Source organism: Ciconia boyciana, chromosome 3 (assembly GCF_034638445.1).
Source record: "Ciconia boyciana chromosome 3, ASM3463844v1, whole genome shotgun sequence".
In the NCBI taxonomy this organism is placed as follows: Eukaryota; Metazoa; Chordata; class Aves; order Ciconiiformes; family Ciconiidae; genus Ciconia; species Ciconia boyciana.
Window position 1 is genome coordinate 121,040,875 of NC_132936.1, and position 16,731 is coordinate 121,057,605.

Here is a 16,731-nt window from a genome sequence, read left to right on the forward strand (position 1 = left end):
ATGTTGCTGTCTCTGTCAAAGTATGGCAACATGGGAAGTAGCGCTAGTAGTCTTTAGTCCCAACACAAGCATAAATGGTGTTAATTTGTCATTTAAAATAGCTTTGTTAAAATGAAATTTATTTTCATCTGTCTGTTTTCATTTGTGCCATTTATTTTAGCAAAGGCTCAACAGAATTCTTCACTGGATCGTTTTAATTCCTGTGGGTTAACGAATTTGCTAGTATATTCCTTTATAATTCACTTCCCTCCAATAGTTACATTCTCTTTTAATATGGAATAGAAGGCTAAAATGTAGAAAGTTCTCCATTCTGATTTTCTCAGTTGACTATGAGAAATGCCTGCCAGGGGGTGCTATATGATTGGTCAGAGCTCGATCTGTACTCTGAAGATTTAAAAATATTCCTTGGCTTTTCTTAGTATTTTCAATTTACAGTTTGCTTTTAAACAAGGATTGCTGAAAAGTCATAGGCTGCATAATGTTTTGTTGCATAATAATTTGTTATGACCGTAATAGGAGCATTGGAGTTTGCGTTTGTGTTCCCAACTTGCTATTCCACTGCTGTAAATAGGAAGGTTTGAGTATTGTCCAGAATTTGATTTGTGATTTAGTGATGTTAGGAATTTGTATTTGTTAACTTCTATTTGAAAACTTAATTGTTCAGTTAAGTATTTTTTTACCTAGCCTGAAAATATGTGAGGGAATGTATGTGGCTTATAAAGCATGGGAATTTTAAGAAAACATAGGCTTTTTACTAAAAACTTTTTGCATTAACTTTGGACAAGAAATGTTAGTGTACTGTAATAAACAGCCTGTCAGCTACGGGCTGACTTTAAGTACACAGACCTAGAATTAACAAGTAGATATGTATGAATTTTACCATCATGAAAACAAAAAAAAAGTGCCTTAGTCTTGCATTTTGTTCTGTATGTACAGTTCAGTAGTTTCAAGGAGTCCATGAATAGGACAATTCTAATTTCCTCCCTATTCATTTTTCTCTTAATTCTGCTCTCTGGGTCATTTCTAACGGGCTGTGAAAGGTGACAAAGAAGTGCTATGTAGAATGGGGAATACAGTTGTCTTTCATTTACTTAGTCACTGTATCATTATATAATAGAACTGTCAAGATTTTTGGTTAAATTTTTACTTGTACATAGTATAACGGTAAAAGGAGTTATGGGAATGATCAGACTGCCAGAGTGCCAACAGGATTAGTACAAGAGACGAATAAATGATGTGGAAGTTTTATGGCAAACAAGTGGCACACAGATGACATCTCTGAACTGAGTCAGAGACCAATGCTCTGTTTCTTTTTCTTCCACTGACCTGCTTGCTGAAAATTACTTTCTCATCTCTTTCTGTAACGTGGTGATAACGATGTAAAAAGCCTGTAAAAAAGCTGTATTTATTGCCTAGCCATGATAATGTAGGAGATGGATCTTGTGCTAATGAATTATGTAATGAAGGTCTTGTGGTCCTTTCTCATCAGGGTACCCAGTAATGCTGGAACCTTCTGAAGATGGGAAAATCTATTACAGTCTTAACTTTGAGCAAGATGTGCCCGTGAGATTTTTCTTCTGCATTTATAGATAATACATCATATTATCAATCACATATTCTGACACCACAGCCGCTAATACCAACCTCTCATGCAGGCGAGTGGAGTTGAGCTGGAGCTACTTCCACCTGTTCTGTGCTCAGCCACTGAGCCTTCTCTGCGGCAAACCCCTACGCTTGTCTCAACTTCTACACAAGTATTCCACCCAGTGCTTCCACTGTCTAGCACAGTTAGATCCAAAATGCAGTGCATTTAAGTACAGAGTACATGTGGGTAGCCCCTGGTGGTACCTTGCGGGGTTGAAGGGAGAATGTGGAGGACTGGGAAGATGTTTTCAGGTCCTTGAAGATTATTCGTTCTTAAAGAGGCACCCCATACCGCATTGCAGGGATATGTGATAAATACCATAAATGTGAGACTGGAGTCCTGAGCTTTTAATAATGTACTAGTTCTGATATGCTTCTGTTGTCAGTCATTACATGTCTTTAATCCGGACGAGGCCTGAGTATGGCATTTAAACACTAACAGACAATAATTTTGTAAAGCTGTGGGGTTTTTTGTTCTTTTTTTTCTCCTCTCCCAGCAGCTCTGAAGTAGTTTTATTTATGACAGTATGTACATTAAGTGAGAAAGCAAAACAGAAGGGCTGGTTGTACTCTGTGGCTTCTGAGACACAATTGCTTTAAGAATGAGTTTGAGCGTACATGCAATTACTGTGTAGGGTAGTAATTGTCAGCGACTTTTATCTAAAAGCACATATTTGATTTTCATCTAAACTTTTAAATTCTTGAGCAAAATCAAAGGATGTTGTACTAAATAATTTTCCATAGATTCCAACAATACCTCTGGGCTGTGATCCAAGAATTTTTCAAACTAAAATTCCATCTACTCCCTTACCTCTCTTTTTCTAGCTTCCTCCCCTCCCCAGTCAATAAGCTCTACCTCTCTTGCTTCCCTTTCTCTTTGGCCCAGGCAACATCAGGCTGATGTAGCTATATTGCGTTTGTTTTAGGAAAACATGCCTGTCTTCAACACTGTGTTGTGTCCTTTTCCTCTTCTCAAGCTTGGAATATGCTGTCTTGTTGGAGAAGGTGAGAGTATTTTTTGTACTGTCATTTAGGACAAATGAAATTTCTTAGCATCCTTGCACCACAAAGTTGAGTTTTCGTTTTAGATTTAATGTGAATTAGGAACCTAAACTGTGTGTAGGCATTTTCCTTCTATGTATAGTGCTTATGTTCAAAATAATTTTTCAGTGGGTTATTTTTCCATGTGATGTGTGCATCATTAACCAAGCACATTTGAATCCTGGATTTTTATTTTTTTTTTAGTTCATAAAATGTTTTATTGAACTTAAAATTGCATAATATATTCTCTGACAAGGACCAAACTTACAGGATGTTTTCAGAAAACTTTGATGTAATCTGTCATTTGTTTAGTGTGAAGATCACTTGTGTTTTCTAGTTTCTTTTGTCACTTGTAGAGCAAGATAAAGCAACCAGAGTACTAGCCAGTTTAATGGCATTGATAGTGGTTTTACATAGATAGAACACCACAAAGGCAGGAATAAACTGAGGGCAGGCAGCCTTTCACTTGCTATTAGTCTTTATTCCCTTATTCTGGGGAAGAAAAATCAAATTTAAGATTCAAGACATTTTATTTTTAACTGATCATCTGAGGTTGGGCATAAATCTATGTCAGAGGAAAAAAGAGAAATTGCTAGGCTTTGTTTTACAAACTTGTCCTTTATTTCACAATTCTTTGGTCACTTTGGAGGTATTAGCTGTTTTATCCTGCCAAGAGGAATTGATAATCACTGGTATTTATTTCACCTAAATAATGAAAGGCAATTATTCATCAGTCCTTGCTAAAACAAAATCTTCAACTTTTAAATGAATGTTATTCCTAATAACTATTCTGAAATTGAATGTAGCCTGAGTGCAAGAATTTCCATTCTAGGGGTAGTCTGAATAGACTTTTTTCCCCTCACAGTATTGAAAGGTATAACATTTCATGCTAAACTGAATACAACTTCAGAGTTATTGAATTAATACATTAATTCATATAAGTAACTCTGGAAAGGGAGGCACGATATTAAAACAACACCCTCCTCCACCCCTGAAAAAGAACTTCCCCAAAACAATCCCCCCCCGCCCCTCAGATGTTTCTGATCAAAATTCATGTCATGCAGAAGTACAGAACCATGGCTGACAACTCTCTAATATCTCTGTCTACTGTAATAGCATGAACTTTCTAATGTGGCAAATATCACAGTATCTGTCACAAATAGAAGCTGATGATTAAATTTTGTAGATATTGTGATGGAGGAAGCTGGGAAAGTTTGTGTATTTTACTTGGCAAACATGCTAGCTTCCTTAACGTAGGCTGTTCTGTATTTGTGCATTTAAGTGTTAGTTATGGTGGTGTGTGATGCACCAGGATAGGATCATAGAGGACTGACATAAATTAGAATATGTGAGGTTTTGACTGATTTTAAAATATATATAAATATATATATATATATATATTTTAACGTGAGGTTGATCGAATATTGCAACAGAGGCCCAGAGGAGTTGTGAAATCTCCATCGTTGAAGACATTCAAAACTTGACAAGTTCCTATGCAGCCCTTTTGAATTGGACTTGCTTTTCGTAGGAGGCTGGACTTCACGACCTCCTAAGATCCCTTCCAACATACATCATCATATGTTACTAGAAAACTTTCTTCACCTGTCTGTCTAAGATATGCAAAAAATGCATGCCACAGCATCTTCTGGGGCTCTGGATATCTGATCATCCAGTAGAAGAGTCCTTGATGCACTGCACCACTTCTCCCACTTATGAGACCAGTGAAGTAAGAAAAGCAATAGAGAAAAAATGCATGACAAGTCTTTATCCCAGCATACAGTTGAAAGGCAGTTGGGGTACCCAGGAATTGAAAATATTTCTGACACCTGGGGACTAAGCACAGATTTTATTAGCCAAAATTATTGCTTTGTAGGATAGAGTCATCCATCCTGTAAACATGGACAAGATGGTATATTGCTAGTCTAATTTCATACGTTGTGTTTCTTATTGCCTGGTAAAATGTATACTTCTTTGTTAGTAATGACCTGTTTTCTGCCCTACATTTCCTAGCTTACTGATACCACTTTGAATTAACAATGCAGATGTTAAGTTACTGTGAACAATTAGATCCTTCAAAGCAAATCTTCAGGTTTTTTCTTGTTTTGAAGAGACCAATAGAATCTTAAAGCACAAGGTAAAATCTGAAAATTGTTTAATTGCTTAGCTAGTAACTGAGGACTTAAGTGAATGAAACGTGTCTCTTAAGCTCGGAGAATTTCATATGTTGTGGAAAAAATGGCAGGATAAGTAGCAACCAAGGTATAGTTGAAATGATGATGCTTAGAGGCCATATAAGCAGCACTCTGTAGCTGGCAGGGCAGCTTGGAACTAGCCCACATGTTCTCTAGTTTTGACGTGATCTTTGTGCATATATTTGAACTGGTGAACATGCAAATATTGCAGAAGGTTTCAGGACACCACTAGCATTAGATTCTGGAGTACAAGGAAAACTTCTTGTGTTCACGTTTGCATGTATGGGCTCCTGCACCCTCGTATTTGCCTTGCTTCTCTAGGTACCCCTTTTTTCTGAATTGACAGGAGACAATGACAGCAGTAGATAACAGGCTTAGGCATATTTATCCCCATGTAATACCTACTTTTGATGAGTACTGCGGCCAGGCACTGTTCTTACTCACCCATACGGTGGCTCTACCCGTAGGTATTTGCTATATTTATTGGAGTCATGTCAACTTACAAGTTCTCCTGTTTAAAAATTCTGCTAAAAACAATGTGCTGGCTTGGTTTATTTTGGGGCACTTCTGTTTAACAAATTCTTGATCTGTGTGGGTTTTTTGTTTGTTCCTCCCTATCCCCAATTAGTACTAGACTAAAATGATTCTTTGCCTGCTTCCTCTTATCAAGTGTTTGTTTTTACCTCTTGGACCTCATTTCAAACATCGAAATGTGTTGTCCAAAGTAGCTGCATTAATCAGCTCTGTATGGTAGAAAGAGTTCCTTTCTTGGTGATGGCAGATTAATATGTGTTTACAGTTTTAACAAACTGGTATTCATTAGGTTTTTGGAGAGAAATGCCAGCTTTCTCATTACTTTCAGGTTATATACTTAAATAACTGTGGTGGTTAAGGTCCAGTTTTATGTACTTAAAAACAGGTTTAAAGGAGAGTTCACTAGGTGATTTTGGCACCTGCATGGAGAAGTTTCAAAGAAGTAAAATGCTTACTGTCTGTGTACTTTGAGAACTGTAAATGAAAGCTTTGTGTTCTGTTGGCTCTGCAGTATTGATTTTATTCATAGACTGTTCTTGCAGCTGTTCTAGTCTTCTGAATAATAGTGATGTAGTTATATTCAGAATTTCATTTAAAATGACATTTTTTAAGGCTTATCAATTAAATAGGAAAGCTGTGCTTTTTACCTTCCATTGAATTTGTGGCTTACCTGTGTATACCTCTGCCCTCCTAATAGCTTGATTTTGCATGACTAAACAAGTGACAAAAGATGTTTTTTCCCCTCCTCTTTTCTCTACCTTTCAAAGGGGATGTTAAGACAATCTGTGGATAACATAAAGTCAAAACTAATTTAAACTAAATATGTCAATATCTGCAATTTTTTCATGAACTGAAACTTCTAAAATGGGAACATGTCATTTGGTCTCTTAAGCATGACAATTTTTTTTCTAAACTCCACGTTAGAGAACACTTCCTTTGTGAATGTGGGACTTAGATGTGGAAAATACATGTTTGTCTTTTCAAGACCTAGGTGGTCTTTAGATTTTGTTGGATTATGGAACATAAAAATATTGCTAGACTATTGTGTGGCTTTAAATACATGGATAAACATACAGATACGCAATTAAGGTAATAAAATAGTAGCCTAATTTTATGGGTATCAGAATGAGCTCACATGGTATCTATTTACTTGTCAGCAGTCAAAAACAATAATTTTAACACAAGCCGCTTATTCCGTTCTGTTCTTTGCAGTGCTGCTTCTTTGCCAAACAGATATTTAGACCAACATAGCTTCCATATGTGTTCAGCAACTTGTTTTTGCTAGATATTTTACCCATCACTGTTGCTGAACAATACTAGAACTTTTTTCACTTAGGAAAATATGTAAACATGTTGTACTGAAACTTAAATACTTTGTTGTTGGCTTTTTATTGATGCTTTTTGCATCAATAAAAATATTTGCGGCGCACGACCTCCAAAATGTAAACTTATCAATATTTGTTTAAATTAAGTAAATTTTACCTAGTTAAATGCTTTTGAATTATTTTTATAGGGTTTAGTTTAGCAGCTTTTAAGAGGAACAAGAGGAAGCTGGAGTTAGCTGAAAAGGTGGAAACAGATCTCATTCAACTAAAGAAAAGAAGACAATCAAATGAAAAGGTTAGTTCCTGTTTAAATTTTTGGTGTGTCATCTTGAACTTACAGCTGATTGCTAATAAATTTCATGTCGTATGTAAGATGAGACTAATGTAGCATCAGAAGCCACTTCTCCTTGACCACCCTAATGTTTAGATGATCTAATGATAACTTAGTGCAATTAAAACTTTCTGCCTTGCTATTTGAAAACCGGACTGTCACTTTGTATCTTGTTTGTGCTATGAAAAATATTTTGCTCATTTTGAACTGGAAATATGACAAATGTAAACACAAACAGATAATTATTTACTGAAACATTTTCTTTAGCTTGGGATCTCTGTCACTGTTTCCCACTTTTTAATGTTTCCTGAGCGCACTGCAATATGGAGCTGGAATTGGTGAAATTTGAAATATCAGGTAGGTAAACATGTGCATCTGTGCATGCATCTAGCATTGACCTGGCCCATATTACTTGTACTACAAAACTATTAGGATTCCCTCTGTTCCCCTCACTCTTAGGTTGAATTTAGGGCCTTTGTTACCATTTGAGAATACCAGTCACAGTATTTGTGTTTACTATTGAATATCAAAGTATAGCTCGTTATGAATTAAATGCCTGTGCTTTATTTGGGTCCTGTGGCCTTTCAGACTGGCCATTTCTCTTTGCTTTGGTAAGCTGCCTTATGTAGTTGTATATGTTGATATAAATAATGTATACATTCCAGAGAATTGGCAAAAATTTTATTCTCTGTAGTCTGTGCAAATGCAAACCGGTGATAAATTAGGCATTTTTATTCTGTCTTCTTAGATAAGAAATTTTCCCTAGCAGGGTGCTAATTTTTCTCTTTTCAAGGAGATAAGACCTGTAAAGAAAGTAAGGATAGAGGGAGGGGGAAAGTTAGTTCGTTTTGGAACTTTGCCTGTTTACAGAACTACATTTACCTCCTTGTGAAACAAACGGTGTTAAAATGTAACTGAGGGAGGAGGGGTCTCTGTACAGTATTGATGTTCATGTAATAAGGGGCAAGTCAATGCTTGAAACATATGCCAATGCATGAGCTTACCGACCTGCAATTTGAAATTTCAAGGGCTCCAGAGTCATGTGCAGCACTTGTGGGAGACCCCCAAAGGCCAATGATGGTAGGTAAAGGAGGTGATCAAATAGAGCTCTACTCACCGGTAAGTAATCCAGTAATGTAACACACGAGTTTTGTCAACTTTCTGGGCACACCCTGTCCATGGAGGGGGGATGAAAACCAAACCATGCTAACCTTGTGGGCTGCTTGTGTTATCCACAGAGTGTTAGATAATTGCAGCCTTACAGGAAGTTTAGTTTTTCAAAAAGAAATGGAAATGAAAAATCAAATTCTACAGGAGCAAATTCTTAAAAAAAAAAAACAAAAAACAAACTAATTCTCTCTAAGCTATTAGAAAAGGGTCATTTAACAAGGATGAGGCACATCCCAAAACTTCTACTGTCAAAGGTGAGCTCTCATAAAAGATTTAAAAATAATTGTTTAAAAACCATTTAAATACTTTAATAATTATAAGTTAATCTTCTTATCAAAGTTACACTTTAATTGATAAATACTAATTTAATTTTTTTATTTGCTGTGCTTCTCTTGAGCTGCAGGCCTGCTCCTTTCAGCAGGACTTGATAGCTGTTTCATTGTCTGGTTTGACTCTCACCTGCTTCAACCCTATGCTGCAGCTTAGCTTATGTGCCTCTGTTGCCAGTAGTGCACAGTTGTTATAAATTCTGGTCATATTTTGTCTATGAAGTTTTAGAAGTTGGGAGAAGAGCACGGTAGAAAGGATGGTAACAAAGTTGAAGTTGAATGGAAATCATAACTAAAAGGCCTATGTGAAGAGATAGTATTGCAGACCAAAAAAGGCCCAAATTTCTTGGAAGTTTTAGCTGCTGATAAATTTCACTAGCTAAAAATCAACATAGACTTTTAAAAACTGCTTTTCAAGAAAAGTTAAATTATACCAAGCTCAAAAAGAATGAGAGGCTGTTTAAATTTAATAAAGATTGTATGGAAAAACTAGGCAGTGTAACTTACTAAAGGACTCTTATTTTTCGAGTAAATTGAATGTTCTCTTTGCTGTATTTTTCATTGTTTAGCCAATGTAGGATTTGTAGAGGGTTATGCGATTGCACACAGGAAGATCCGTTGATAACTTCACTGAATTTTGAAGGTGTGAAAATTGAGACTTTTTTTTAAGTTGTAGTGACATATATTGATTTACATAGTTTAAGAAATCATTTTTGTTTGTGTGTGAATTAACTAAACATCTTCATAGGGGGACTAGCTATGATAGTTAATTCAGCCAGACACCATTCTGAAGTTCTCACTTCAAGCACCAGTGAACATCAGAAGTAAATGTTTGTCGTCTTACTGTTAACCTGTCTTTTACCAGAGGAAATCATCATTGAAAATAGCTTAGTAGAGTTTGGCTAAAAGCCCTGTTTTTAATTTGTCTTCTGCTATTACAAATTTTTTTTACAACTATGCTGAAGTTACTTGTAAGAGGAGTTGACCTCTCCTTGATTTGAATAACAGTGTCACTAAGAATTTCCAGTGCATGTGAATTTTTTAATAGGTTAGTGTTTATAGGTTAGTTTTTTTATAGGCTAGTTATTTAACTCCATAAATAACATCATTTAGTTTGGGATTTATTAAAACTGATTTGGTTTTTGTCTAGTTTAACATATATACTCAAGTATGTGCACAACGGTTTGAATTATATGTATGGAATCAGCAGTTTCATATTCTTCAGCTACTGTGTTGAGACAATAACACTGAACATATTTAGAGAAGAAAAATACGTCTGTCTGCACAGAAATACATTCTTTTCTTTGAGGTATTTTATGCATTATATTTTTTGTCGTTTATCATCTTGAACATACCATGTGAACTTTTAGCCAGTTCCAGCTTGAACTCTTTGGGTGAGCAACAGTCAATGCATAGCAATATACATCATTCCCATTATATATGGTGAATTTTAGTCACTTAACTTTTTCCTCAAATCAATTTTTTTATGGCTGCGTGAGGGTAATTGTAAATGTAGCAGTCAACTATGGCAATCCTAGTGTCTGTCTTATTTATTCTTGCAGTTTGAACAGGAATTAGAATTTTATGCATTTCTTTTTCCTTAAAAAGGAAATAAATTTTCTGTCCCACATCCATGCTGAAATGATCTTTGATAATACTTTTTAGACCTCAAAAGTGTACTTCAAAATCCATTTAATATGGGAAAGGAAACCTAAATACTTTTCATCCATTCCAGTTAAAAAAACCAAACCAAAACAACAAAATTAATCTGTGGAATACAGTTTGAAATAATTCCCTCATCTTGAACATAGAGATCAGACAAAGTGTTCTGTTTACATACCAAACAACTAGTAAACTGGAAAGGCTAGGGTTGTTTATTGAGCTTTGTATGATTAGATCGTAACCACCCCTTTTCAAACATAGGAATGGTGCACCAATCATGCATACTCCATCGAGATTTGATTGCTATGAGAGTATATCATGCTGTCCTGTCAGTTGCCCTAGAGGAGAATGTTTCTAGAAATTGGCATGTTTTAACTGGTCCCAGTGCTCACAGAACAGTGACATTTTCCCTTGACTTAGATGGATTTATAAGTAATTCTTTAAAATACTTTAATAAATAAAATTTTGCTTAAAAGATTGCCCCTCACCTTGTTAAATTCTGCTGTAATCAGCAGAAGCACTCCATTAAGAACACCTCAAATCTGAGATTTTAAAAGACCAAAATATATTAATTGTTGGTATATTATTTTCTAGATAACACTGTCCACTATTGTGCTCCTCTCTGTTCCCACTTGATCTGTAAACGGCCAGTATGGGACATACTAGAAGATTTATCTGTTGCCCTGTTCTGAGTAGCAGGATAGTGTAAAAACCCCATTTTTTTAGAGGAATCTACTTGATCTAATTATCATCAAATATCAAATCCTATTTATTTGTGTGGATAGTTGGGTAATAGCATATAGATGTTAACTGCTTCAATCTGATTCATTTTGCATTTTGTCAGTTATGATACTCAGAGGTGAGATTTAATGGTAATTACTTTTCACAGAATTTCAGAACAGTCTCAAGTTGAGAGGGAGAAGGCCCTGTGTGTAGACATCTTTCAACGGGTACTGGGTAGAGCTCTCCTAAACTGTTAATTCCTTGCTTAGGGGCTTGTAAAGTGATGACTATTTATGTTTGTTTTTTTTTTTTTTAATGTGCAGAAGAAGGGAAGGATGAGATTTCTAAAATACTTGATAGAACTCTACATTTGTGCAGATGAGCATCTTCCTGTTTTGTATACATGTTCTTAGCTAAGTTTGAATATTTGGTCCATGATTTAATGAAATTAATTTCCTTTCCTGTCACAAGGTGCAAATTCATTCAATAATGCGAGGTCTTACTTTTAACATTGACTTTCAGTTCTTTCCATGTATAACATTAACTACGTAATAGATTATTTTTAGGTTGCAATACCACATTGTTACAACCCCCAAACTGCTTTTGCAATGGACATGTTAGTATAAATTATTAGCTGAAGTCAGATATGGAATTTGTTAACAGGTATCACTAAGTAATAATCAAGTTTTCTTTGGAACTTGCAAAATTTTGAAATCTAAGGTGCTAAACTGGTGAATTGAACACTTAAAAAAATAAGGGCAAGCAAGCTGGATCTTGTTTAGTCCCTGTTGAGCCCATATAGAATTTGGACTTACTTTAGACTTTTGACAGTCTGTTAAACTTACCTACTTTTTTTTTTAATTTTAAAAGAACTTCAGGAATTTTAGTGTTTAACATATTTTTATTGATTGTCTTAATATTAGCTTGACAGGATCCTGTATTTTTCAACATTCATATGGTTTGAAGAGCTGAAATGTGTGACATGGAAAGTCTTCTCACTAGGTGCATTCTTCCTCAGGCGCATAATGCCTTTTTGTTTGGAGAGGTACAGGGAGTACCTTTGTTAAATTGTGATGAACTCTTTATTCGCTAGTTCAGAAATAGGGTTGTTGGTACAGATTACATATGTAGAAGACTTTTAGTGCTGAACTAGAGAATTGATTTATGGTGTCACTTGTAAGTGTGTGAAGTCAGTAATGTTGAAAAGGGAGCAAACATAAAAATAGGTCTAGAATAGATCAGACAATGTATTTTTCCCATTGGATAAGGACTATAACTAACTGGTCCTCACTGGTTTTCATTTTGTTGAGTAAGGATAAATATAGCATCAGCAGTGATTCTTTTTCTGGCCACAAAAAACCCCAAAACTTTTATTACTGAGAAGGAAAATACGGAATTCCTTTGCTTCAGTGATACAGATTTCCTTCACAAGGTTGTGTGGGTTAGGTTAAAAAAAAAATGCTTCCCTTAGAAAAGGTTTCCAGCCTCCTAAGTTGCCTCATCTAAAAATAAAATAAGCCAAAACAAGCAAAGTATACCACTGAATTGACAGCAAATACCGATATGAAATAGATCTTCTTTTAAAGGAAATAATGGTGAAGAAAGTTTCCATGCAACATATACTTGTAAATGCTTGTGGTTTTTTGATTAAAATATCTTTTAAAAAAATAAATTAGTTACATAGCTACTGAAGGCAAATATTTTATGCATGTGAGAGCTAAAGCAGAAGATGGATGGCAGATTGAGCAAATACTTTTACAGATGCTGCAAAGAAGGCTGCAAGCATTTTTTCTTTGCTGTCAGATAATATGGAAAACATACTGATCCATAAAATGTATTTCTGCTCATTATAGAAGCCCCAAGTGTTTGATTTAATATGAATTAAGATTACACAGGTGGCCTTAATTCTGGCATTTCCTAACTTTGACGGGCTTGATTTTCATATCTGTAGTTATCTATTAATCAAGTTTTTTGTTGTGGGTATAATTTCCTTTGATAAAAGGGGGCAGGGGATGGACAGCAAAACCTGCATCATATTAGTAGTTCTCTATATAGAAATTGTAGGATCATAGGAAAATTCACGTTGGGAAGCTTTATCCAGTCTGATCTTGAAAACCTCCAAGGATGGGAGTCTGCACCTCTGGTGAGCAGCCTGCTCTGCTGCTCAAGATCTTTTCAGTCCACTGAATAGTATTGTTCTAACTGGGTTAATAATACCTGAATTGGGTTGTGGCTGGCAGTGCTGGGAGATGTGAAATACGTTTGCCCATGAGATGTTAAGGAAGGGTTCCTTAATTTTATTTTATCTTTACAAATTGGAAGGGAACTTGCTCTTTTCTTACCCCTTTGCTCCAGTCCTCAAAATTCCTTTTGCCTCTCCTTCTCCTACCTTCCCTGATCCTGGTTTTTGCCTTCCTCTGCTTTTCAACTTGCTCTTCTTCCCAATGCCAATTGAGACCCTAGATCTATAGTTTTTCATCTCTCTTTTTTCGAAGCAGTGATTCTGCTTTACTGTTAGGACATCCATCTGTTTGTTTTAATATTGAATACAATTAGTGCCAGCTTCTGAGTGTAGAACTTTTTCAGGAAGATCTAGATGTAGGTAAAGAGAAGAAACTCTGTTACTCTGGGTAAAAGGCAAGGATGACACTCCTGCTTAGGAGTTCCAGTTGCTTGAAAAATGCTGTAGAACACTGTAGTGCTGCATTGCGTATTTTTCCTTTTAAGACTGGCGCAATATTAACTCAAGTGTTATCTCTTAAATTAAGTGTGGCCAGAGTATCATCAACACGAGTCTCTTAAGAATTCTGCTTGACAAATGACGTTGTATGCCTGAGGAAATTTTAATAGATGATGGGAACTTGATAATTTGAAGTTGAATAGTTGGGTCTAGATTTTTTTTCTTCTTCCTCCCTTTCTGGATCCTAGCCCAGAAAATATACATTTGTATGAATAGCTTAATATCCTTTGGGATTATTTGCTTGGGTAAGTTTATATAGGATTTTTTTAATGCAGGTAAGTTTTTATAGAGGAAGGACTGATCAGCTAAAGGCTTGAGACCTTGTACAAGAGCAGCGTTCATCTTCCGAGTATGTGATGGATGATGTATTGGTTTTGTTTATTCATTTTATTTTATGTACACTGCATGCTGTGTCCCATCAAAAGTGTGTGATTGGGCATGAAGTCAGAGTGCCTTGGCCTGGGTTCTGCAGAGAAGGGAATCTAGGGCAAGCCTAGGCAGAGAGGGGAAAACTACTCTCTCTCTTAGACTGGCTGAACATGGTGTATTAAGGAAAGGGGAAGGACGGAAAGATCCAAGGTGAGACAGCTGAAGTGTTGGTGAGACAGTAGGCAGAGAGCTTGCATCAGGAATGAATGCTGAAAGACCCCTGCTCTTAGGGGAGCAAATCTGCCTCAGCAGCAATGGAAATAAGGATGCTTTTCTAGTGACCCAGAGGGAGCAAAGGGTAATTTGTTTCAACCAGGAAGCCACTAAAGATTGCTGAACTGCGAACCAGTCTAGGAGAAAGAATCTGGCCTGGAGGAGATTTCTTCTCAAGGCTTCTATTTATTGTCTTGCTCAGAATATCAGAATTTTCTCTTTACATGGTAAGCTGCTTCTTGTGGATTTTTTTTTTTTAATCATACATAGCTTTAAAGATCAGAGTCTCTGAAAATGCCATCTCAAAGCTTTTGAGAAAGGCCTTTCGATACGGCATCTTTAGACTGTGTTGCTGAATCATTTCTTAGTGGACAAGTGCCCCCCACTAAGAAAACAGCATTTTCGGCACTTTTGTGAGTAAAGGCAGGTAATCTAAGCATTGGATGAGTTCCAAGATGTTTACCTTCTTGTTTCCAGAGAAGTTTTCTTCAGGCCCTGTCTGAGGCAAGAGAGGATTTTGGGAAGCTTTATGGTAGCACAGTCGGTACAATATGCATGATAACAAATCTGTTTTGTTGATCGGCCTCTCACTTGGTTTTGTGCACGTTAGTTTGCACACTCCTAAGAAGTATAATCTGACTTTAATATACTATTTTTAGTAGTTGTTTCTGTTTGTGTGTCCTGCAGGAGAATGACTCAGGAACATTGGATACAGTTGGTGCAGTTGTTGTTGACCAAGAAGGAAATGTTGCTGCTGCTGTCTCCAGTGGAGGTTTAGCACTAAAGCATCCTGGAAGAGTTGGTCAGGTGATTATACGTTTTCAGTTGGGAATGATTGTTCAGCAATTGTGACACTAAGCAAGAGCTGTGAAAGCAAACTGATGTCCTCCCTTCCTTCCCATTAAACTCTGAAGGCCTTATCACTGCATTGGAATACAAGTTTTGTTTTTAGTGTCCTCCGTCAGTGTTATAAAACATTGATAGGTAAGAAGTTGCTCTGTAGTTAGTTACCTTTTGCCGGAGCTATTAAGAAGTTAATTTCTTGGACGTAAATACCTCCTTAATACCACAAATAGTCTCTTAAATGCTTAGAGTGTTTTTAAATAAGATTTTCATCAATATTTAGAGAAGCGGTCCTAATTAATTTTTAAATGATGTTGTGAATCGGTAGAAGTGACAAAGGTATTAAAAGAACACGTCAGGTTTAGACATTCCTTATTGTTATTCGCTGAGGGAATTTTGAGGTGCATCAGAAATGTCATACTCCATTGCTGTACAGCTGTATTTTTGGTTGACTTTTGCCACTGTCCTAAAAGCAGTTCTCTTTTGAAATGTATTTAAGATTTTATTTTGTAATAGTAGAGACAAAGGGACTTTATATAAATAGGGAACAGCTGGAATTATTTTATCTTTTGATATCTGTACTACCCTCATTTTCTGTAAAGTTAGAATACCATACATCTATGATAATCACTCAGTTCTGAAGAATACTAAAAGAAGATGTAGCAAAATGGATTGGAGTTGCAATTTTGACTGTTATGATTTTCTTATTTATCTTTTGTATAAATACTTGGATTTTTCTTGGGTTTCTTTTTTTGTTGGTTTGGGTTTTGTTGGTGTGGGTTTTTTGTGTTTTGTTTTGTGGGTTTGGGGGGGCAGGGGGAAGGGTTAAGGGAAAGGAACAAACCAAAAACCTTGTATACTTAAATTTATGAAAGATGCACTTCTTTATTTAGGCAGCTCTTTATGGTTGTGGCTGCTGGGCTGAAAATACAGGAGCTCATACCCCTTACTCCACTGCTGTGAGTACTTCAGGTATTTGCTACTTTTATAAATATTTCAAAAAGTTGCTGTCTTTCTGTGTAATTAATTTACAAATTCCAAATAAAGTATTTCTGTGAGTGGTGAATTAAAATATTAACATTACTTCCAGACTACATTCTACATGTGTATCATTTATTTACATACAAACATATAATATATATATGTCAGTATTGTCTTGAAATCTGTGCGTTAATCTTTGTTGGTTGTTTACATTGGTCATTTTACTTAAAAAAACAAATTAACAACCATGTGAACTTTTATCCTGTTCAGAAGACTTTGTATTGCACTGAAAGGAAGTACTCTATTTGTTATATACTAAGGGACTTGTCCTCTTGTAAAGAAGTGCTGTTATAAGCCTAATATTTTTTTTGTCATACACAGTATGCTTCTGTGACTGGAAGCCTTCTGTAAAGGACTAAGATAATTAGAGGGCCCTTTAACGTAAGGGGGTCCCTTTGATACAAAAATGCTACAAAATTGCATTTTCCCCTCCAAAAATAATTAAGTACTATTTTAAGTGAATATTTAAGTGAATTTGTTCATCTCTCTTTTCCTCTCAAAAGGAAGGGGAAAA

The 16,731-nt window shown here is 35.9% G+C and overlaps 1 protein-coding gene across 1 annotated transcript in view; it reads left to right on the forward strand.

Moving 5' to 3' along the window:
* TASP1 (taspase 1) overlaps positions 1–16,731 on the forward strand; it is an 89,717-nt gene that overhangs the window by 29,263 nt on the left and 43,723 nt on the right. The window contains 5 exon segments of the mRNA XM_072857433.1: positions 6,925–7,031; positions 8,096–8,149; positions 8,151–8,186; positions 15,021–15,140; positions 16,070–16,148. Of these exon segments, the coding sequence (XP_072713534.1) occupies positions 6,925–7,031; positions 8,096–8,149; positions 8,151–8,186; positions 15,021–15,140; positions 16,070–16,148 (396 nt within the window).